At 45.4% G+C, this 25,535-nt stretch overlaps 1 protein-coding gene across 2 annotated transcripts in view; it reads left to right on the forward strand.

The window, feature by feature from the left end:
• klhl14 (kelch-like family member 14) overlaps window positions 1–25,535 on the forward strand; it is a 215,231-nt gene that overhangs the window by 184,731 nt on the left and 4,965 nt on the right. Inside the window, exons 6-7 of one of the 2 annotated variants that reach the window (XM_078540578.1) lie at window positions 9,472–9,650; window positions 18,455–18,612. In XM_078540578.1, coding sequence (XP_078396704.1) covers window positions 9,472–9,650; window positions 18,455–18,571 — 296 coding nt within the window. In that variant the 3' untranslated portion in view covers window positions 18,572–18,612. The remainder of the gene's footprint in view (window positions 1–9,471; window positions 9,651–18,454; window positions 18,613–25,535) is intronic. The other variant, XM_078540577.1, reaches the window with a different exon arrangement.

Here is a 25,535-nt window from a genome sequence, read left to right on the forward strand (position 1 = left end):
CTTTCCAGTGCTTTACCTTTGTTCAATATTGCCATTTCATCTCTTTTTTCCTTGCCTATCTTTCCTTCATACATTGCAGGAATGTTAAGTGACCAATCCTTCCCTTGTTTGAGTCAGGTCTCTGTATTTGTTATTTTATCATAATCCCATATTCCTCTTGAAGTAGTTTTTGTCGTAGAACACGTAGTTCTTTGTTTAATATATTGTTGTGGATGCTTTAAAAGCTACAAAGTCGCCCATGAACAATGTATTTGTATGTGTGTGTATAATTTACCCTTGGAGTGAGTAATTCAATTTAAAATAACCCAGCAGCAAAACCTTTTTACTTAATAAAGGAAAAAGATTAATTTATTTCACAGTATTACTCTGGAAGATACTTAAGAAAAAAATAAAGTTACTAACACATAACACACATAAAGATTAGTTACAGATGAAGATAAAAATGATACTGATAAATGTGAATCAAGTTCAGTCTGTATTGTTCGATACAGGCCTGATAGTTTTTGAAGTCGAAATATTGTGTTGTCTGAAGTGAACATTCTAAGATTGTAGAATTGTCTCTGCAGCTATGATGGCTTCCACTGTCGAATTGCCAGAGGCTGCTTTAACAGGTAAGCTTGGCAGGTGGAATCAGGTTTATAGAGAGGAGAGAAGGTTCCTTCTCTGGTTCTGTAGGCACAGCACTTTCAAAACTGCCCAGTTACTTAAAGCAGATCACCAGCTGTTTCTTGGGGCAACATTTTTTGCTGAGCAGGCGGGAGCATGCCTGACCCGCTCAAGCATAAAATAGCACGTGATGACGTTGGGTGAACATTCTGACGTCTTCACGCACTTGCACAATACTTCAGTCGGCGGGCGCAAGCGAGAGTCAGAGCCCTGCCCGGCAATATTTAAGAGGCCAGTTAAGGCCATTAAAAAGGCAATTGATACTGATTTTATGTTGCCTGTGCGATTCCGTGCTCATTGCACGGACAAAACGAGCAGGTGGTCAGCCGATAATTTGCAAAGCCTTATCCACGGCCAGGATAAAAAGGGTCAGTAGCATTGCCAGTGTGAGTAGTGAGGAGTTTGGTAGATAGTTTGCTGTTGGTGACTTATTGGTACTTGGCAGCTTCATTTCTGTTCAGGGCTTAATTCTTAGCAATGCCTGTGCAATGAAGTTTAGAGCCACCCACGTCCAGCATTACATACTGGCATACCCTGCACCACATTAAATGAAAAAGGTGAAGCATACTTAGGCCATTATGACAAAAGAAAATTTACCTCATTTTGACAGTCCAAACAAATTAACAGAACCTTCTCTGGTCTTCAACCCCAGACAAGTACACATAAACAAAACACTGCACAACAGAAGATCACCCGTGACCAGTCCCTCTTGTGCTCATGGTGCCTTAAACTTATGTTTGCGAATTCTACATCTTGGTGCTCCCCCCTCGCTGGCAGTGGCATTGGAGGCAGCCTGCTGACTGTTGGCCTTGATGACCTTGGCAGTCGCCCTCTGGCCAATGGAGCCTGTGCTGGCCCTGCTTGGGAGGGAGCAGCCAGTACCATGGCTGGCATGTCCCCAGTCGCCACAGCCTCACCAGATGCCACGGTCACTGGCAGAGGGGCGGAAGGGCTGCTGCCATCATCCAGAGTGACCTGAGAGGAGCCTGCAGAGACGACAGGCAGTTCATGCACCAACTTAAGGCGCTCCGGACCTCCTTGCTCATCATTGATGGATGGGCACCTAGTTGGGATACTGGAGGCCTCATCCATCTCCCACACTGACACTGGCCACCTGTGTGAGGGCTTGCAGGTCCGAGCGTAACCCCAGGAACCCATGATTCTGTTCCTGGGGCTGCCTCTCCATGAGAGTCGCCACTCTCTAAATGGAGGAGGCAGCGCACTCAGCCATGAGGGTTAATGCAGTGCTGATGCTTCACATGGACTCCTCCATAATGGAGGCCATGGCACGCATACCCTCATGGATCTCCACCAGATCCTCCCACACATCTCGCTGGACATCCTGTATCTGCTGCCTAATGGATGACTCCAGAGGCTCATCATCTGTCTTCGACTCAGCATCGTGCTAGTCTCCAGCATCCCTCTGACTGCCAGCGCCCTGGGCACTCTCTGCCTCCACCTGCACCTCAAGCGGGTGTGAAGTGCCCTCACCGCTGTGCACCAACATTCTAGCCACTTATCTAACACCCACTGAGGTGCTGGTATCTGCGCTGGTGCCTGGTTCAGAGAGCAGGTGTGATGCAGGTGCACCTGGAGCCTGGCAGTCCTCTGGCATCAGGGGTGGCTCTTCGGGTCCTGCGATTGGGTACATGGTGGCAAATCTAAGAGAGAACAATGACATATCATTAGTTTAAGTCATCATACTGTCATTGTGCACGCCAGGCACCCTAGTGAGACCATAGAGATGTGCATCATGGTGCTATCATGTTTCAATGATCCATGAGGAGTCCAGTTTTGTGGCTGTCATCAATGATGAGGCTACACAAGAATGTTTGCACCATCCGAAACACTCACCTCTGTGAACTGCACTCTTACCTTTGTCTGACACTCCAGCCTCTCCGTGGCCGGTTGACCGAGGTGCATGCTGGCTCTCTGTCTCTAAGGCATCCTGCTTACACTTCATAAGTATTAGGAGGTTATGGGGGCCTCCGCCAGGCCGTGACCTTTCAATGTTGTTATGCGCCGCCTTCTCCTGAAAGGACAGGGCAGCATTGGTTAGTCCACTCTCTACCTGCAATGTCATTGCAACTTGGCCAACCCCAGCTGAGGATCACCTGGCACATCCGAGTCGTGGCCCTCGAACCGCAAGGCACTTAGTCCAAGCAGCCAGGGCTCACCCACCTTAGCCAGCTCCGGCGTCATTGACTGTTGGCACACAGACTCTAACACCCCTGAGCTCCATGTGAAGGGACGGCCAGACCTTAACACTTCAACACACTGATCCATGCCAACATGGTACTCACCCTTCCTGAGTGCAGCAGGTCATTAAACCTCTTGCGTCACTAGACCCAGGTGCGCCACACCATGTCATGGCTGCTGACCAGCGCTGCCATCTCCTCTCAAGCTCTTTTTGTAAGGCGCGGTAGCTTCCTCCTTCCATCCCTGGGGACGAAGATGTCCCTCCTGGAAGACATCTCCTCCAGGAGGACCATGGGGCACTTCTCAGAAAACTAGGGGGGCCAAGTGCCCACCCGACCTGCCCTCCCGCCTGGCCTCTGCAGCCACACTGGAAGCCATAATTTCCTGTTGACAACACCGAAGATGTCTGAAGAAGAGTCATATAGACTCGAAACGTTAACTCTGTTTCTCTCTCCACAGATGCTATCAGACTTGCTGAGTTTTTCCAGCATTTTCTGTTTTTATTTCAGATTTCCAGCATCCGCAGTATTTTGCTTTCACCGAAGATATCTTCTTCGCTGGTAGCCTTCCAGAGGCTGCCTGGGCCATTTTTAAACTGGCCGCTGGGGTGCCATTGGACCCAGTGGCCAACAGGCCCCCACTTCCGCTCGGCCCTTTCTGACCAGTGAGGAGCCGTGTTTTATGCTGTGCGGGCCTTAATTGGCCCACCAGCGTGAAATTGTGGTTGGGGGCCGATCGTGGGCGGTGGCCCATTTCCCGGCCATTCCTGGGCCTGCCAACTGCGCCCGAACACCGAACTTGAAATTCTGCCCTTGGTATCTTTTTCTCTCTCCCTGGGTTGAAGGTCTTGTCTGCTTCTCTGAAGATGTTTCAAGATAGTTCTTTGTGGATCTGCCACTTCCTGCCATTTTCAAAGCTTTTTTCAGGCAAGCTAAGATGGCTGCTGTTATAAAATGCCAAGTCATCTCTCACATTTGGCATCAACACTCCAAGCAGGCTCCCTCCCACCTGTGGTTCCTAGCTTGTGTCCTGGCCAAGACACAATTTATATTTTTACAATGAGGTGTCAACAAAACGTTGTTATCTCCTGGACAAGATCACAGTGAAACGTAACTAAATTTAGGATTGTCTTTTGAACTCTCAGAGGAGGAGACCGTGTCTGAAATCCACAATTCTGTCTGGTAGCTTTGAAACGGTCTTTAAACTCAGTTAAAAAAATGTAATGTGCAAGATTTTTCTGAGATCAAGAGAAATAATATTTAAGCCAGCTAAACGGCTATCATCATGCAAGGTGAAATTACATAGAAGGGAAGGATCAAGGGTAAGTGGATAACACTTTTACAGACAGAGGTTCACAATTTTGACATTTCAGAAGATTAAAAGCATCCTCCCAGAGGAAGCTGACTACCAGTTCAAAAATACCAGCTCATAAATATGAGTCTGTATCTGTTCTGAAAACATTGCTAAGTACAAGCATATAGATTTTAACTCATCAATAGAGTGGTTATCTAAGGCTGTTAACTTGTCAGTGATTTAAGGGCTTTAATCCTAAATTAATTTCACCAATTCTTATCAATCTCAGACTGATCTCAGTTGTAAATTTACAGTCAGCAAACAATTAATGCTGAGTTACTGTGACATAACTGAACTGACTTTGAACCTCCATTATTTATTTTGTCAATTGATCTGTTAATAATTTGCACAACCAACTTTTACATTTATTTGAAATGCTGCTGACTATGATTCTATAGGCGGAATTTTCCGTGCCCGTGCTGGTGTCAGGTGTGTTCGGCGGTATGAGCGGACAATATGGTGAGAAGGCCAAAAATCGGTTTCACAACGTCGTGAAACCAGTTTGCAATTGACCGCTCAGCCCATTGATGGTAGGCTGCGTTTCCCACCGTCAGCCATCGGGAACCTCATTGTAATACATCTGCATATCATTATAGGCCAGCCCGCTAGCATTATCCGCCCCACACTGGATTGTCCACCCAGGTCGGCAGGAAAACACGCTGGTGCAGAACACGTCTTGACAGCTGTGACGTGCAGAAGTCGGGCCTTACCGCCAGGGCCTTGCTCACATCACGAACATCTAAGGAGCAGAAGATGCTGGAGAATGATAGCAATGAGATCCGAGAGGAATGTCCATGACATGCTGGGTGGATTTTAATTGACATGGCTCTGCTGTGAAGTAGCCCACGGAAGTTGGAAAGTCACTGTTGAGGGTCTGCTCACAATGTATGATGGCTGTGGGGGTAGGGATGAAGGTTGAGCTATGTTTAGGAGAGGAAGCTGTACCGGGGGGGTGGGGGAGGAAGGTCTAGGATGGACTGGGAGAGGAAGAGGTGTCGGGGGGGAGGTGAGGTTGGGACAAGGTAACGAAGGTGTTGTGGGGGTGAGGTTGGGAGAGGGGGACGAAGATGTCGGGGGGGTGAGGTTGGGAGCAGGGGAACGAAGTTGTCAGCGAAGGGAGGTTGGAAGGGGGAGGGACTACGGGAGGAGGAGCAGGTAATGGGGAGAAGACGGCCACTGGGGAGGTAGGTGTAAGGCGGGTGGAAGGTGTAAAGGAAGGAGTTCAGAGGGGGGAAGGAGTGCAGAGAAGGGAAGAAGTCCAGGGAGAGGAAAGAGCCTGGGGAGAGGAAGGTGTCCAGGGAGAGGAAAGAGTCCGGGGAGAGGAAAGAGTGCGGAGAGGGGAGGGAGTCCAGGGGGAGGAAAGAATCCAGGGGTAGGAAGGACTGCGGCGAAGGGAGAGTGTAAGGGTGGAGGAGGGAGTAAGGGTGGAAGAAAGAGTGTGGAGAGAGGAGGGAGGAAAGGTGGAGGAAGAAGTAAGGGTGGAGGAAGAAGTAAGGGTGGAGGAAGGAGTGTGGAGAGGGGAGGGAGTAAGGGTGGGGGAAAATTGAGTGGAGAAAAAGTAAGGGTGGAGCAAGGAATGCGCAGAGGGGAGGGGGTAAGGGTGGAGGAAGTTGTAAGAGTGTTTGAAGGAGTCAGGAAGGGGGAAGGACTAAGTGGGGGGAGGACTTAAGGTGGGGCTGTCCGAGGGGTGGAAGGAGTTCGGGGTGGGGGGGGAAGAAGTTCCAAGAGGGGAAGGGGTTCCAGGGAGGGCTGGGGTTCTGAGGGGAGAAAGGGTTCCAAGGGGGGAAGGAGTCTGGAGGGGGTGGGATGTCCAGGTGAACGTGCAAAGGAGGGCTCTGATGAGTCCATGACTGCCTCCTGGGGTGCGAACTGAGGCTGGGTGTGGTACGAGGGAGTGGTGAGAATGACCGAGGGCAGAGGTGGTAGAGATCCCACCCTACAGGCTTTGCCGATTGTGGTAGAAAAGACGGTGAGGGTGGCTGGTGGGGACTTGGAGGCAGATTCGGACCCTGGGCGTGAGAAGGAGGAAGTTGGGGAGGTTAATGTGGATGGGAGTAGGATTTTCAGGAAGGAAGGGAACGTGCACACTCACCTGGACATCCCTGAAAAGAATAGGATCGTGGCTGGTAGGTCACGGAGAGGAGGTGGAAGGTGATACCAGGACGTCAACAGTGATGGAGGAAAATAAATGGGTGACTGGGGGAGGGGAAAGGACAGGGGAGCAAAAGAAAAACTGTAATACCACCATGCTGGCTAAATCTAAATGAAAATGAGAGTCGTGACGGGCGAGATCAGGTGCTGCATGGGGGTGTGATCATTGGGTGGATGGAGATGCAGGTCAGCTCAGACAGACAACTGAAAGAGAACCCCAGCAGGCAGCATTGAAAATGTTCAGGACATTAAGATGAGTGTGATAGGGGAAGGATCTGCATGCGTGGAAGTGTGCTTGCACAAAGCTCCAAAAGGCCCTGCCACTCACACACTTCTCCCTCCAGAATCTCTTGTGGGCTCGCTGCATGCAGCTTAACTTCTAATGGGGCGGAGGGGGTGGGGTGGGGGGGAGGACAGTGGGAGGACTCGCGAAGCCTATCAATGAATTACACATTATTCAGTCAAAGTGCATATATTTCCAGATTGTAAAGTGACAGAATGTGTTCAGCCACGCAGCCAACTGTGATCAGAATTTCTTAACTTTTGAACACCTTAGACTTCTTGTTGCTGCCCTGACATCTGCAACAGGGGTGGAGACAGACTGTGCAATGGTTGGCCCTGTTGCCTTTGATGACTTTGACATGGGTCCTCTGGAGACCCGAGATCTTGGGGGTCCTGGCTTGCTCTGGCTGTCCTCCTGTGGGCCACTTGCTTCCTCTGCGGTGACAGAGGATGAGGTTGAGGGGGTCACAGGCAAAGGGGACTTGGAGGTAGAGGACAGCCCCTGAGATTCCTGAATGGATGGCCCAGGGGTGTCCAGCTGCCGCTCCTCCTCCCTTCGGGTGCTGGAGCCCCGGCCTGACTCCTTGAGGGGAAGGAGCACCTGGGGACACGTCAAGTGTCTCTCACTTCACCACTGCAGGAACTCACCCATGGCTCCCGTGATGGAGTGCAGGTCTGCACACATTTCTGCATTCTGCTGGACCAGGGTTTCAATGGCGTCCACCATCCTCCCCATGAAGACCTCCATACACACATATGTGGGCAGTATTTCATCAGAGAGCAGGCAGACGCACTCCTCTGACTCGCATGCCACTCTATTGAGGGCTTCCAACAGCATTGCGTGATGTTGCCCAGCCTTCTACTGACTCTCCACGATGAGTTGGAAGGCCAAATCCAGAGGTTCATCATCTGACTCAGACCCCTTCCCCAGCAATGCTTGGAAGCTCAGCTGAACCTGTCTCCTCCTGCTGCAGACACATATCCGTGTGGTGACCACCAGATTGTGAACCTGAACCTGCTCTAGATCTAGGTCCCACCGAGGTGTGTGTCCCTGCGCTGGTGGAGGGTGTGGGTAAGTGCTGTGACAGGTCTTCCAGGCTGCTCATTTCCAGCTCTTCAATGGAGGAGGAGTCCTCTTGGCTGGAGGCGAGGGCATGGATGGAGCTGAGGGACTGGCTGGCTGAGGGTGTTGGTCACTTGGCAGATCTCCCTGTGAACAAAAATAGAGATAATTAGTGCATGTCAGCACAGTCAAAAGCAGGAGAGAGTACTCACATTTGCTTTGAGAGTAGGATGATGTGATGCAGGATCGCCACAGGTGTTTGCTGTTGGCCTCACTGTCACCACAGGCATGGTCGACATCCTCACCAGTCAGCGTGATGGCACACTCCTCAAAGTGAGTGAGATGCCTAATGTGGGCCACTCCACCCCAAGTCTGGGACCTCTCCCTGCTGTTGTGAGCAGGCTTCTCCTGCATGAGAATGGATGGAGAGAGTGTGAGCAGGACACATGCCACTGCATGGGATGTTTGTGTGGTGAGCGGAGCCATGGACGGGATGAGGACGTGAGCTCCAGAGGATATGAGTCTGAGGAAGATGTGAGGGTGTGTGTGAGAGTTAGTGATGTTGCCCCTTGAGGTGTGAGATGCCCGTGGATGTGTAATGGGTTTATGAGTGTGTAAGTTGAGAATGATGAGTGACTTACGCTGGTGGAACAGAGGAGATCATTCATCCTCCTGCGGCACTGAGTGGCTGTCCTCTTTTGCAGGGCATTGGTGCTGACCACCGCTGCCATCACCTCCCAAGCCGGATTGGTGATGTTGCTGCCCATCCTGCGGCCATAGCCGGGGTAGAGGACATCATGGCGGGCCTCCACTGCGTCCAAAGGTGCTCAAGGGGCACATCATTAAACCTGGGGGCTGCAATCTTTTTGCATTTCAGAGCCATGTCTTCTGTGCAGCAGTCATGGGCTGGAAGCACTGAGAGGTGTGTGCCAAGTTGAACTTTATATATGGCGCCCGGCGTGATGAAGCGGCGAGGTGGTGGCCTGACGGGTGAATGAGATTCCACCTGCCATCGAAACGCCGTATTTCCCAGGAATGCTTAAATAATGCGGCAGGATTGGGGCGATACAGTGTGCAAAGCTGCCATTGCGACCAGCGGGTAAAATGTCATTTTTCCTGCTTGCTACTGCACTTAGTGCAAATCTGGGATGATTCCGCCCTAAGAGTAATGAACAATTTTTAGTTTATGAGTATGATTTCTGACTTCTTGGATAATCAGCAAAAAAGGATTATTAATTTAATTACTCAGTAGCTTGTGCAATTGCTGTAGAGAGCTGGGCTTGCAAATGCTAATATAATCGAAACTAGTTAATATAAGACAGTTCAGAGACATCATTAACTCCCAGGCATAGATTAGGTGGTAAATCTCAGACACTTCCTTGGCGAAAAGTTAAGTTGAAGCAGTTGAAGATTTAGCTGGTACCCTTAATAAATATGCTGGTTACAATATCAATCCCACTGTTTTTACATAATATGCTAATATTAAACTACTGTCATCATGATTTTAACAAAGGAATTATCTTGTTATTCTTAAATAGCCAAACACTTCTGTTAAATTAGTGGATAGAGAAATTTGATGTGTGTCTTTATTGTTCCTGTGATAGTATTTCTCATTGTAAATTCCAGGGAATTTACACCTAACTTTCATATTCCCAATGTTCAATGACAAAGTACATTCCCTTAGTGTAACAGTCATCATATGTGAAGTCAGATAATTGTACAATAATAATAGTTTCAATGTTTATTATCACTTGCAGGAGGCGTTCATAATGGTGAATATGTGTCATGGCTCTACTGCTATGACCCAATAATGGACGTATGGGCCAGAAAACAGGACATGAACACCAAGCGGGCTATACACGTTCTGGCTGTGGTGAATGATCGTCTGTACTCTATTGGGGGAAACCATTTAAAAGGTGTGCTACTAGTGATGAAGGTACTGGAATTGGAACAGATTTTACGTATGAGACAGACCACCACATTGGAAGCCCATTTATAGATCAGGTTGTTCAGTACTGGAATGGTGAATTGTAAAGCTTGTCATGATCCCCATGGGGAACTGTTAACCAAAGTAACCAAATTTACCAAACGATCCCCAAATGAAGAAATTACCAACAAGATTTAATTTTTGTAACTTTTAGGTCAGCAGGGATCAGAATCAATGTAATTTAAACATGAATTAACAGGCAAGTTACACTCAGCACAAATTATAAATGACACATGGAATAGCAGATACAACAAAGACTGTCTCATGAGATTACAGGCATTTGCATCACTCCGTGCACAAAAGTGGCACCACGTGCAATCTCTCAATCTGTCCAATTCGGCCTACAGCATGTCAGATATCTCCCTTTTCTCAAGCAATGGATTTGATCCTTGGGTCAGCGGCAACAGTAGCTCCACTCCTTCCGAGTTCTCCGGAGGCAGTCATCAGCCAAACGGCACATTCCTGCTGATCTTCTGTAGCTAGGTTCATGACAGCCTTAATGGCACAGATACCCCAGCAACTCCTTTAACTGATACCTTTAAGAAACCTCATTAAACGGTCTGGTCAGTTCTGGCTTAAGGCACTGGATACTGCAGAGGCTATATTCCGGAATAATAATATACCGGCAATGGTACTAAAGACTTGTGCTCCAGAACTTGCAGCGCCACTAGCCAAGCTGTTCCAGTGCAGCTACAACACTGACATCTACCCAGCTATGTGGAAAATTGTCCAGGTATGTCCTGTACACAAAAAGCAGGAAAAATCCAACCCAGTCAATTACCACCCCATCAGTCTACTCTCGATCATCAGTAAAGTAATGGAAGATGTCATCAACAGTGCTATCAAGCGGCACTTGCTTAGCAATAATCTGCTCACTGATGCCCAGTTTGAGTTCCACCAGGGCCACACAGCTCCTGACCTCATTACAGCCTTGGTTCAAACATGGACTAAAGAGCTGTACTCCCGAGGTGAGGTGAGGGTGACTGCCCTTCACATCAAGGCCACATTTGACCGAGTGTGGCATCAAGGAGCCCTAGCAAAACTGAAGTCAATGGGAATCAGGGGGAAAACTCTCCGCTGGTTGGAGTCATACCTAGCACAAAGGAAGATAGTTGTGGTTGTTGGAGGTCAGTCATCTCAGCTCCAGGACATCACTGCAGGAGTTCCTCAGGGTAGTGTCCTCAGCCCAACCGTCTTCAGCTGCTTCACCAATGACCTTCCTTCCATCATAAGGTCAGAAGTAGGGATGTCCGCTGATGATTGCACAATATTCAGCACCATTCGTGACTCCTCAGATACTGAAGCAGTCCATGTCCAAATGCAGCAAGACCTGGACAATATCCAGGCTTGGGCTGACAAGTGGCAAGTAACATTCACGCCACACAAGCGTCAGGCAATGACCATCTCCAACAAGAGAGAATCCAACCATCGTCACTTGATGTTCAATGGCATTACCATCACCAAATCTCCCACTATCAACATCCTGGGGGCTACCATTGACCAGAAACTGAACTGGACTAGCAATTTAAATACTGTGGCTACAGGAGCAGGTCAGAGGCTAGCAATCATGAGAGTAACTCACCTCCTGACTTCCCAAAGCCTGTCCACCATCTACAAGGCACAAGTCAGGAGTGTGATGGAATACTAACCACTTGCCTGAATGAGTGCAGCTCCCACAACACTCAAGAAACTTGGCACCATCCAGGACAAAGCAGCTCGCTTGATTGGCACCACATCCACAAACATTAATCCCCTTCACCACCAACGCACAGTAGCAGCAGTGTGTACCATCTACAAGATGCATTGCAGGAATTCACCAAGGCTCCTTAGAAGCACCTTCCAAACCCGCGACCACTACCATCTAGAAGGACAAGGGCAGCAGATAGATGGGAATACTGCCAACAGGAAGTTCCCCTCCAAGTCACTAACCATCCTGACTTGGAAATATATCGCTGTTCCTTCACTGTCGCTGGGTCAAAATCCTGGATCTTCCTAAGAGCACTCTGGTGTACCTACACCACATGGACTGCAGCGGTTCAAGAAGGCAGCTCACTACCACCTTCTCAAGGGCAATTAGGAATGGGCAATAAATGCTGACCTAGCCAGCGAAGCCCACATCCCATGAATGAATTAAAAAAAGTGTTGCCAGGTTACATGTTGCCACATGGATCAGTATTTCTCATTATCCAAGAAATTTAAACTGAGCCCTTTACAATTGATGCAAACTCTTAAAAGTCCTTTTCCAACATTCTTATAAACAATTGCAGATTCCCTAGGCATTATAAAGAAATTACAAATTTTCCTTACTTTATGGCTTCTGTTCAAAGGTCGTCACAAGCCTGAAACAGCTTCTAAGTATATTTATACTGCTACCAGATCAGCTGTACCTTTGCATGTGGCCAGAGGATGAAATGATGTTTTGCCTATGGGGTTCAGCTCTGCCTTGAAACATACGCCTAGCTATATATTAAAAATCTTGAGACTACGAACACACCTTGTTCACAAGGTTTACTTTTTGATATCCTGATTTTTCAGTTATGATTTTATGGTAATAATGGAAACTCCCTACGCATACATTTGTAATGAAAAATGCTATTGAAGGGGTACCAATGTTTTAAGGTAACATGAAAATCTTACTGCCTGCCGTGACTAGTGGTGCTGTGACATCAATTGTTCAGCTTCACCCACCATTATCCTTTTGGTTTTCAAACAACAATGGGCAGGAATTTTAGTTCGGTGGGCGCCTGTGACCGGCGGGCTCAGGAGCAGCTGTGCAAAGGATCCCCAACCACGATCGCCCCCCGACCGTGATTTCACATTGGCTGGCCAATTAACGACCAGCCAGCGTGAAAGGCTTGCTGAAAGGCTCAGTGCTGCCAGGGTGAGGGCCAGAGGGGGGCGAGCACTGAGGTCAGCGCAGGCATGGGGGACCGCAGAATGAAAGCTCCCTCAAGGCAGTGAGCTGCCTCAGGGAGCTGAATAATTTAAATGCAAAGAATAAAGATTTTAAAAACTCTTTTTAGAAAAAAATGCCCACACATCAGAATCAGTCACCGGAACATTTGGATGATTAAAATTCTGTCCAAACATTTTTTTCAAAATTAATATCGTAAACCTCATCCCAGCCTCTGACCTGCTCCTGTAGCTCCTGAAAAATCCAAAGGCCGCCTGGCCAATTCGCCTACCCGCTGACCGTAACGTTAGATGGGCAACAAAAACTCTCAGTTGATTATTACTTTAATGGCCTTACTAGGCTTCTTAATTGTTGCCGGGTGCGCTGCCAACTCTCGCACACACCCGCCAACTGAAATATCGCATGAGTGCACGATGCCATTGGGACGTTCACTCAACGTCATCGTTTGCTATTTTACCCTTGAGCGTGTCGGGCGCGTTCTCGCATGCCGAGCGAAAAATTCTGCCCAATGTTCCATTTATCTGTCTGTCGATTTTGGAGCTTCCCTGCAGGTTAAAAACAATATCTTGTAAATTTGTCTATTTTCCGGAATTCCCATCCCATTCCTGTTTCCGACAATTTTTGCTGGTGCAGGATAAGGGTGTGAGTAGCGAGCCTGCATGCAGCACTCCCAACCTTGCTGGCTCCATTGCGGGGATGGACATTTCAAAGCCCCAGTTTAATGGAGTCAGGCCATATTTTCACATTTATACAACGCCCTGACATCTGCTGAGCATTGGGCTGAATCTTACGAGGCGCTGGCTAAAGTGTTGCGGGGGGTGGGATGCTGGTGGGCTGGTGGGCTGGTGGGAAATGCGCCGAGGGGAACATCATCTGCCCAGCAGCCTTTTAACAGACAATTGGATGTTAGTTGGCTGGAGGTGGGATTTCCACCTTTCAGGAACAGGACTCCGGGACAGAGGCATGTGGTGTGGATTAGACTATGGCGGTCTCACCAGGTGTCCAGCTGACAGACCCCGATGGTGGCGGTGGGATTTAAGAGACTAATTTGGGTGGGAAAGATGAGGGGTGGGAGGTGTTGTGTGGTCCTCCAGTGAGCCCAGAGGGCCATTGAAGGTGGGATCCCTCATTGCCCCCCAACAGCCCATGCAGGGAGACCTAGCAGGCTGGCCATTTGGCGTGGACTTCTCCCACTACCAGTTAAATCCTGGTGGTGACAGGATGAGGCCCTTAAGTGGGAAATAATTGCCCACTTAATGGCCTCAATTGGCCCACTGGCATGCAGGCTACCTGACACCACCCCACTAGTGGTATAATTGCAGGGGCGGGTGGGTCAGTGGTGGGCAGGTTGCTGGATTTAACAGACCTCCCACCTTCAAACCCATGTTTGGCGTGGTGGGGGTCGGGGGTGGGCGGGGGGGGTGGTGGGGGGTGAGGTGGGTGTAAAATCCAGCCCTTTGAAGCACTCTTCCAGTATTCACTAGGCACGGAACCAGTGAGCCATATAATAAAACTGGCAAGTCTTTGAAATACTCATGAAATTTTTTTAAAAATCCGCATTCATCAGTCCCTTTGAAAAACATTACCTCTCTTTTGTCATAAAAATGTCAATCTAACACAGCCAGCGAAAAGCCCACTGAAAAAATCTTTAATATATTAACACCTCTTAAGCTTGTCCAAATAAGTGCACAGGTATTGAAAAACCACTTCAAAGAAAGATAAAGCTATTATAATCTTATAAACTGTCAATCAAACAGAACTAGCAGTACTCTTTGCAGCTGTGTAAACAACCCCCGGCCAGAGTCCATTAGTCATTCTTGGAGTTCTGCCAAGCATTCATAATGAGGCCATCAGTCAACTGTAACAATAGAAGTAAGCTGAACAGACTCCAGACACCTGTTTCATTAAATAGCTGCTTCATTGGTATCAAACAGCCGGTGATTTTATGTAATCAATAAATTTTGCTACAACCTCATTCCATTAGTCCTATTTTCATTTAACTTATATTCTTTTGATGAAAATCTTTGCAATTAATATGATTTCATAATAGATTTCATGGATTTACCTCAGATCATTTGGGGCATCTTGTCAGCACCATGACGGATGGAAGATCAATTAGAATACTAAAAACTACCTTTATATTGATAGTGCCCCATCAGTGGGTGTGACACTCTTGCATAATCCTGCTGCTGCCAGCACACAGTTAGAATTAGGAATATAACACTCCACTGCTGACAGGACAATCAACTGAATTTTCTTGGGTCCCAGAGCTGGTCCAAAATATAAGCCTCTTTATTTTTGGTCCATCTGTTACTCTAGTAGGAACAACTGGCACCATGGTAAAGAAAAAATGCAACAATAGAGCATGTAGGCTGTAAGCTATATACACTGGTGTCGCTCTCTTAGCATCCTGGCCTACAATATTGGCAAAATAAAGAATCATAGAATAGAATCATTAAACGGTTACAACACAGGAGGCCATTTGACCCTTCATGTCTATGCCGGCGCTCTGCAAGAGTAAGTCAGCAACTCACCTGCCTTATTCCGCATAGCCCTGCATTTTTTTTCTCTTTGGCTAATTATCCAATTCCCTTTGGAAAGCCAAGATTGAATCTGCCCCCATCACATTGTCTGGCCGTGCGTTCCAGATCCTGACCCACTTGTAAAAAAATTTTTCCTCAAGTCGCCTTTGCTTATTTTGACAATGGAATCATATAATCAAAACTGTTTGATGAAAATTGGTAACAGAATTCAGTAGTGCATTCAACAACAGCAGCTGCCTGCTGTACCGGTAACTCAGAGTGCATTGTTGCTGTAGTATCTTGTAGCTGCATATTTACTAAATCTAACAAGGTAATGTATTAAGTGGGAAGGTAAAAACAATTTCAATTCTTTTCCTTTTATTTTTTTATATATTTTCCAATGATTCCCTCCTTAGATTCTCTCCCCTCTCCCAGTGTATACCATTTCCTGTGCAGACAACCTGCTGTCAGAACTTTGTTAATACAATGTACCAAACACTTCTTTATCAATACTGCCTTGAAAGAAGCTTTTGGAGATGTGCAGGAAAGCTCCCATGGTAATTTATCCACACCTTTTTTATAATTATTTCCTGTCAAAGATTAGAAATTTACCACATGTACAAGCCTAAGTATGCTAACAGAACAAGGCTCTCCAGAGTCATTCTGCTCATGGGGCTGACGCAGGAAGCCAGAAAGTAAATAAAAAGTTAATGATAACATACAAATGGTAGGTAGAATTTCTACCTTAGTTCAGTTATTACTGACTAGTACACTGCCAAATTAGTGCCTGACATAGGTACCTCTTTCAAGATAAGACCACATTGATAGCTGGAATTTTGAGCTGTCCCTGATCTATTAACTTGAATAATTCAATCCATTTCAATATTTTTGACTCAATTCTGCAGGTCCATAAATGTATTTCAATTATGCACTCCAAGCTTAAGGTATCACCTTGTCAGAAAATGTACCCAATAAAATTGATTCTTGAAAGGACATTTATGTACACATTAACAGTAATTATTACTGTTTTCAAAACAGGAAGGCATGTAGATTGATGAAGATTAAATAATTTTCAGAAATTAATTATTCAGATATATAAACCAGGAAATAAGGAAGAGAAAATATTGAGGACATTGAAAACAATGAGCATATAAGAAGGTAGCAAGAACATAAATTATTTAATGCAGGAGGTGCTTAATGTGCAAATGGAGTTTCCCTGCTTTGCAGTGGGAGAAAAACATAGGGCTAACCATTGAATTCTGTTAACCCTCTGTACCAAGGGAATAATTTATTAATATTTGTATGAATATGTTAACAGCTCTGAATTTTTGTGGACTTTCCTTTGATGAAAGGTTGGCAAAAACTCTCAAGAAACAGCACAAATGGCCATTTTTAGCCATTTACTGTTTCTCAAGGATTCAACCACTCTCACTGGTGAATTCTCACAGAAATTTCATAGAATGATACAGCACCAAAGAAGATTCGGCCCACCATGCCTGTACTGGTGCCAATTAATCCCATTCCCCTACTCATTCCTCATAGACCTGCACATTTTCCCTCTTCAAGTATTTATCCAGTTTCCTTTTGGAAGTTAGTATTGAACCAACTTTCACGACCCTTTCAAGCAATACATTCCACAAAATAATTCACTGTGTCATTTTTTTCTCCCTCATGTCACCTCTGGTTCTTTTGCCAACCACCTTAAATCTGTGTCCTTCGGTTACTATTTGTCTGCCACTGGAAAAAAGTTTCTCATTATTTACTCTAGCAAGACCATTTATGATTTGAACACCACAATAAGATTTTCCCTTAATCTTCTCTGCTGTAAGAACACGCCATTTCTCTACTCTCACAATGTAACTGAAGTCTTATATCCCTGGTACCATTCTAGTAAATCTCCCCTGCTCCCCATTTAAGGCAATGACATCCTTCCTAAAGGGTGGTGCCCCGTATTAGCCACATTATTCCAGCTGGAGCCTAGCCAGTAATTTATAAAGAATTAGCATACCATCCTTTTGTATTCCATGGCTTTATTAATAAAGCTCAGGATTCGGTATGTCGTTTTAACAACCTTCTCAACTTATTCTGCCACCTTCAAAAACTTGGTCTCTCTGTTCCTGCAACACCTTCAAAATTGTAGCATTTAGATTATATTGCCTGTCCTCATTCTTCCTGTCAAAATGCATCACTTCGCATTTCTCTATTAATTTTCATCTGTCATGTGCCTGCCCATTTCACTAATCTACACCCTCCTGGATTCTTCTCACTGTTTACTACATTTTCTAGTTTTGTGTCATCTACAAACTTTGCAATTCTATGTTATATACTGAGTCCAAGTTATTAATATATATCAACAAGAGCACTAGTTCCAACATCGGCCCCTGAGGACACCACTGCGTACTTCCTTCCTGTCTGCTTAAAGGAGGCTGGAAAGAGTTACAAAGAACCAAATACTCCATAAGCACTTTAGTTACTAAGTAATTTCGCCTCCATATCTAGTCTCCATTTGTGTTTCGATCCATTGTGATCAATATACCCTCTACTTTTTATAGTGCGCACCAATTTGTTTAGATGCGCGGGTCCTTTAAATAGTTCTGTGTGGCCACGCATGCATGTTAAGTTAAAAGAGCCAACTTATGCGTGGCCTCCACAGGAACTTTCAGGTTGCAGCTGTATAGCTTTGGGGGAACATAAAATAGCATTGGTCTGTTAACTCATTAAGAAATTTATGCTTTCTTTCATCTGGGAGTGAATCCAGAAATATCCAAGTTGGGAAAGTTAGTACCAGTTTTGTTTACTGATTTTATTTCTTAGGTGGTCAAAGAACTGATTCTATGCAACTAAACAAAGTCAATTTCAGACATGTGACGATCCCCTCACGATATACAGCATGAAAACAACTATAGCTGCAGATAGAGACGTAAAATAGTGGTCCTCTGTAAGAGTGAAACTTAATGTAACTGAAAATATTGAACATGGCCACTATGAAGTAAAGGACAGCTGGGGAAGACTTCTTCTGTGTGTTATGTGTAATTAAATCATAAATTCTTGATTTTGGATTTTTCTGCGCCTAACACACCTCCTCCATCAATATTTTTAGTTTATTTTTTCAAATTGAAAGCAATTGTCATACCATCCCTTCTGTTTTAAGTAGAAGAATATGACTAATTTGGACCAATAATTAGGTCAGCCCAGAGTATTTTATACACCTTTTTTCTTTAAGGGCAGTGTTGAAGTAAGCAGCTATGTCAACAACTGTATTAAGTAAAACTGTTCCCAACTCATTATTTTGATTCAAACTGCTTCTTTTGGTCCAGGTTTCTCACATCTTGATGTTATGCTCGTTGAATGTTATGACCCTAAAGGTGATCAATGGAACATTCTCCAGACTCCTATCTTGGAGGGTCGCAGTGGTCCAGGCTGTGCAGTACTAGACGACAATATTTACCTTGTTGGTGGCTACAGCTGGAGTATGGTGAGGCGGATTTGATACAATATTTTTATAATATTTCAATGATAATTGTGTTGTGTAATTACAAATCATACATACAAATCATACGTACAAGGCAGCAGCTCTGAACAATAGCTAGTATTTTTTCATTGCCTATTCTTTGCTATCAAAACCTACCACATCAAACTTGCAAGTCAAATTAATGCTTCCTTGCCAGATTAGAACACTTTCATTTCTTTCCTGTTGCCAGATGCAGTAACACCCACTTAATTTCATATATATCAGTATATTACATCCTTCAATTTAAATTTGTAAGTTTATTATTTAAGCTTATGAAATTCAGTTTTGGGTTGGGTTCCTGGGCTTCTTGTGGATAACTCCTTCCATTCTTGGCTCCATCAATTATTTCGAGTGCTAGTGACAAATCACTTTAGATAGAATCTGTCTAGGCATTACTACACTGATGGATGTGGCCAGGGTAACTCTCAAGTCGAGAAGAGTACAGAATCACCAGTTTCTGTACTAGATATATCCAAAAGAAAAGCCTTTTAAGACTGAAATTGTTTTTTTCCAGGCATGGGTTGATACTGCCTTCCCCCATTAATTTGACTGGTGAGAGGTCTATCAGTTGGCACTCACCACCCTGGCCACCTTTTTTGTTTAGGGATCTTCGGTGTAATATTTCAATAATACTCTTGTGGACTACTTCAAATCAGAAATGCAAAAGGCAGCATTTCTAAACAGCTAGTTTTTAGCTAGTTCTTGCTTGCAGTTTCTTCATCTGAATGCAACAATGGTCAAAGCATCCAAATGTAAGGAATCTTGTATAGTGAAAGAAATAGAGAACTGAATAAAGCACTGAAGTAACCACATCTAGGTCTCTTTTTCCATAATTAAACCTACATATTCAGACAATATTCAGGTGGATAAACTTTTATATGTGAAAGTTTGAAGTGCTGGTTTGAATTTAAAGTGGGCCTTTTGAATGAACTCGGCACCTGTTGCTTCCAATGCAGGCAGCAGTCAAACTTTGTACTACTTGCTACTTTAAATGATTCCAGCATTCAGACAGTGCTAAGTGTACTGTGAAGTGGCTGCACACCTGAACAGGCTGCACAAAGTAAAGCCAGCCTGCAACTCTTAATAGGAAGGTGCACTGTGGCTGGAGTGGGTGCTGTTCTAAATGTGATTTTGAAATGGCAACTCTCTGTAATGGCGCAACATGGCCACAAGATTTTCTGTTGCTGCTTTGGTTAGGAGATAGAGGAGGAAAGATGTCATCTATCCTCAGGGGGCCAGGAGGCCCTCGAGGCAAACTTTACAAAGGCAGTGGGACCAGAAAACCAGAAAACTGGTCAATGCCAAGACTCTATCTTCGAGCACCTAGATCCAGTACTGCAAAAAGTTGAATGGTTTCACATGAATGGTCAAGGTCAGTGAGTGCACTTTCAAATACCATATCCCACCAACTGCCTCAAGAGCCTCACTCGCAGTTCAATGCACCAGACCCCCATTGTTCACCAACAATCTCTATCAATCACTACTCAGACCCCATATTCATAGCTTCACCTCACTTTCACACACTTAGCACTGCTGCAACCCTCCTACCCACATCTCACAGCTTGAAAGTACTGTCAGCTCTTCAATAATGACAGTCACATCACCCAAACACATTACACCACCTTCACTGACTCCTTCCCTCTCTCCTGCAGAACGAGGTGGTGTATAACCAGAGGCAGCAGCACCTAACTGGCACGGCTCCATATCCTTACCCTGAAGGAGGAGACGGTAATTGCCGCCATTAGAGTGACCATGACTTAGGCCATGAGACATGGCGGGGCTCAAACTACTAATTCTGCTTCTTGCATTCATCTTCTCCTCATCCCACAATTTGACTTACAAGCTGGAGAGGGTGTAGGGATGCACCTCTAGTTTCCACACCCCGACCCCTTTTCCTGACCACAGCCTTACCCTTGCACCTTTCTGGTGCCCAAAAACAGGCATCAGCTCAGATACTGACACTGCACATATAGGGGATAGCTTAGAGGTTGGACTTGCACGTGGTGAGATACCGGGTGCCTGCGTCCAAGTAGGGGACAAGGATTATGTAGGTCACAGCTCCCATAGGTCAAGTTTGCACACAAGTTCTGCTGCAGAGGATTCAGATGAGGACTTTAGAAAACTGATGGGAATGAACAATGACATGCATGGTGCATTGGCAGGCCTGCCTGAAAGTCTGCAGTCAATGTCAAGGAGCATGGAGGAGTCCGGCATCAACGCGACACAGGAGCACATCCTTGCCAGTGTGGAAGTGGCGGCCAACTCCATTAGCACACTTGTTCACCTAAACAAGGTCTGATCACCAATGTCTCAGTTTCCATTGCAGCACAGACGAAAGCCATCCAATTCACCCACTTGAGACCCAGGATCAATGAGGGGCCCCAGCTCAAAGGCAAGTGAGGGTAGGATGGAGGTCACAGCGTGCAGATCATGGGAGGGGAGTCGGAGGCAAGGGCCGGGGGATTTCAGCAGCCCCTGTTCTCAATGCCAGCTCCCTTGGTCAAGCACTGAGTGCTTGCAACAAATCTGACCTGTTTGCTTTTCGGGCATCCCACAGGCACAGGCAATAAGGCGGTGGAGTCCTCACCCATCACCCTACCGCCCAATTAATTGCCCCCCACCTCCAAACTCATTGTCGGTGAGCGGGGTGGGGGTTAAATTCCACCCATTGTTTCCCACTGATTTTCAGGTAGGAGAATTGCTCCCTCAACATCCTGGGAAGACATAGTCTCCTATGCAGAGCCCTTCTCCTCCTCCTCCTTCTGTAAGCAGCTGGTCCTGCTCTATGTTGCCTCTGCTCATTCTCCCTGTCATACAGTAATCTAAGGGGAAAGCATACCATGCCACACATGTCTGGAAGCAAATAGTTTGTGTGAAATCCTTGAAGCCACACCACAAAATTGCAGTTTTTTTTATTCATTCATGGGTTGTGGGCCTTGCTGGCTAGGCCAGCATTTATTGCCCATTCCTAATTGCCCTTGAGAAGGTGGTGGTGAGCTGCCTTCTTGAACCGCTGCAGCCTCTGTGGGGTAGGCTGTTAGGGAGGGAGTTCCAGGATTTTGACCCAGTGAAGGAAGGGCAATATATTTCCAAGTCAGGGTGGTGAGTGGTTTGGAGGGGAACTTCCAGATGGTGGTGTCCCCATGGACCTGCGCTGCCCTTGTCCTTCTAGATGGTAGCCATCATGGATTTTGTAAGGTGCTATTTAAAATTAAATGATTGCTGTATATTTAGGTGATGATGTGTATCAGATTTAGATCAGTCTGTTATAAGCAGAAAACAAGAAATTGGCAGCTCTTTTTAGCCTTAAGGGCATCACACATTCACTGGAATCTCACTCACTGCCAGGTCAAGGGACATCACCATTCCCTCTCTCTCACACACACCCTCACATCACCCTGGGGGATGATTCCGGCAAGCTGGGTTTATAATGAGGTGCTAAAGTATTGAAATTAGGTTCCTGACGTGCAGCAGCAGGGAATGCGGCCCGCCATTGACAGATGGAGCGGACAATTGCAAACTGGTTTCACGACAGCATAAAGCTGATTTTTGACCTTCTCACCATATTGTCTGCTCACGCCGCCAAACACGCCCACAGCCAACTTGAGCAGAAAATTCCACCCTAGGAGTCACAGGGAGTGAAATTCAATTCCAACAGATTGGAAAACAGTTGATAGAGGTTCAGGCACCCATTATACATGGCACTCGATTTACTTTCTATTCATCTCAATGGTAATGGAAATCATAGAGTTATAACAGGAAACTAATCCACTATGTCCTGTCTTATAGCCCCATCACATTTGAAGTTTATCACAACTAAATTTCAGGCCATTACTGTAAATAACAAAAAACTACATGAGGAACAATCCAGTCCAGCATCTTGGATGGCTCTACTATCTGGCCTTATTTCTGTAAGATATTTATAACAAGAAATCCTTTTTGAATTGTGCATTGTGCTTAATCTGTAGTCTTTGCGCCACCTAGTGTTATTTAACAGGTATTACCAAATAATTTGGAACACAACGGCCTGAATTTTACCCTTGGCAGGCACACCCAATTGGCAGGCCCAGGAGCGGTTGGGAAATGGACTGCCGACCGCGATGGGCCCCCGACCGCAATTTCACGTTGGCTGGCCGTTAGCGTGAAAAGTGCGCTAAAATGCTCAGCGCTGCCATGGTGGGGGCAGGAAGAGGGCGGGTGATGACGTTTCCGCGGCTGAGGGTGAACGCTGCGAGAAAGCTCCCTGAAGGCAGACAGCTGCCTCAGGGGGCTGGGGACCTGCAAAAGCTGTTCTAAAAGCTGAAGAAAGTGTCCATGCATCATAATAAATCACCTGAAAATATAGCTGATAAAAATTCTGTTCACAGAAATTTATTTTTATTTTATTTCCTCACGGAAATTTCATCCCGCCCTTGGAAGAGGTTTGATCAAAAATGCAAAGGCGCCTGGCTGATTTGCCCATCCGCCAACCATAAGGTTGGACAGGCCATGAAAAATCGGAGTCAATTGCACTATTAATGGATTCACCAAATATTCTCTGTGTGCAGGAATGCTGATGGTGTTCGGAGACTTTTGATAAGAGATAAGCTGCAATAAACGTGAATATGGGATAAAAGTATTTTAAAAATGTGAATATAAAACAGAAGCAGATTTCATATTACAAACTCAAGTACAGCTATCATTCAAGGGTTTGCCAGATTTTAAAAATTTCTTCCCGTGGCGCTCTATGACCCGTAATGATGCCTCATTGTATATTACTGAAAATAGAGCTCAATCATGTTCTTAAAAAGCTATTCCAAAAGGTGTATTCATCATATTGAGCATGTATACCTTATTTAAGATAAATTCTAGTGGCAGACTTCCCCATTTTACAGTGAAAACTTAATGTACTTAGAAGGATCCGACATGATATATCATTAAAAATGTCCACATCCATGTATTCTTCTCTACTTGCTGCTTTATGAGTATCTGTTGGATCCTGTACCCTGGTTTTTTGGCTCTTAAGGATCCGGGTTGCACGCTTGTTTTGGGGTGACCAATTTGGTACCAGAGACAAAGAAGATCAGTACATCATTTTTAAAAGAAACGTATTCTGGTTATTTACAAAAGGAACTCAGCAGCTACACTTGTGTGCTTACAACTCAAAACACTTCAGACTCTAACTCAAGACTACTAACTACAGTAGCCTGCGCTACTCTGCTATTGGGTATCAGGATCATGTAATCTTCCATTACAACATTTGTCTTAAAGGTATATTACACATCAGATTACTACATCCCTCCCCCTTTACTCAGAAATACATTTTACAATTTTTCTCACAATATCAAATTTTTCACACATAAATAATTTACAAAGCCAGTCTTTCAGGGGGTTTCCTTATGCATGTTGAATGTCTCAGCTCTACAGCTTCTGATGTTTTATCTGGAACCTCCTACACTGGAGTCATCTGAGCATCTGGCTCTGCAAATCTGTTTCCTCAGCTCTTTCGGGTACAGTCGACCCTTCAGATACATCTGTACTCAGTTGGGTTCTTTCAACAGGATATGTTGACTCAGTCACAAACACTGGTGGAATCATTTCTGGGTATTTTGTTTCTCCTCTCCTTATATGATCCACATGTGTCCGTATGACTCGGTCTTCCACATTCACGTGGTGGGAAAGAGGTCCAGTTACTGTGCTTATTTCACCAAGAAACCATGTTGGTCCTTCTCTAAAATTCTTCACATATACCTTCTCTCCTACATTAAACGTCCTGTCACGACTGCCAGTCATGTCCAATTTTCTATCTTCCCTCACTTCTTTCCACCATCCCCCCCAAGTTTGGCATAATTAGGCTCAATCTCGATCGGAGACGGCACTTCATCAATAATTCCGCAGGTGTGTGAGGGGAGGTTCTATAATGGAAAAGAAAATGTGCTAGTTTAGTCGTTATAGAATCTCCAGGCAATTTCTTCATACCAGATTTGAATGTCTGAACTGCTCTCTCGGCTGGTCCATTTGAAAAAGGGTGGAATGGTGAAGTTTTTACATGAGTAATACCGTTGAGGCTGATAAATCGGCGAAACTCAGCACTCATAAATACCATTCCATTGTCTGATACAACCACTTCAGTTAATCCGTTGATTGCAAAACTTTGCCATAGCTTGTCAATTGTAGCAGAGGATGTCGGCGACTTCACTTCATATATGCCCATCCATTTTGAGTGAGCGTCGATGATAAGAAGAAACATTAAGTTTTCTATTTCTTCATCCATCCCAGGTCACCATAAATAGCTGCGTGCTATGGCCTTCATTCAGGAAATTCCTGGATGTGCACTGTGAAGTTCAGATAACAATGGCTTTCAAACTTTTGGAGGAACAATCACTCGTGCTCCCCACAATAAGATATTTCCTGGCAGGTTATTTCATATCTTCTCTGGAAATATGTTTCATTTCGTCACATTCCTGTTCTTGTGACTAACCACGAAGAACTTGTTCTCGTACTTTGGATAAGACTGGGTTTCGACTTGTCCAATCTCTAATCTGTCTAGCACATATCGGTGATGAATCCAGGAAGTTCAATAATAAAATGAATGCTTGATGAATTGGAACATCCTCATCGTTTACTTGCATGGGCAAACGACTAAGTGCAGCAATGTTTGCAGTTTGACTTCCAGGTCTATGAATTAAAATATACTTATATGCTGCCAAGATCAATGCCCATCATTGTATTGTTTCTGAGGCTATACGTGATATAGCCTTGTCTTCGCTGAACAATTCCAGCAAGAGCTTGTGGTCCGATATGATAGTAAAATGACAACCGTGTACATACTGGCGAAATTTCTCAGCACCAAAGATGATTGACAAGCCTTCTTTTTCTATCTGTGAGTATCCCCTTTTCTGCTGTAT

The sequence above is a fragment of the Cetorhinus maximus genome, chromosome 4, assembly GCF_964194155.1.
Source record: "Cetorhinus maximus chromosome 4, sCetMax3.hap1.1, whole genome shotgun sequence".
Lineage (NCBI taxonomy): Eukaryota > Metazoa > Chordata > Chondrichthyes > Lamniformes > Cetorhinidae > Cetorhinus > Cetorhinus maximus.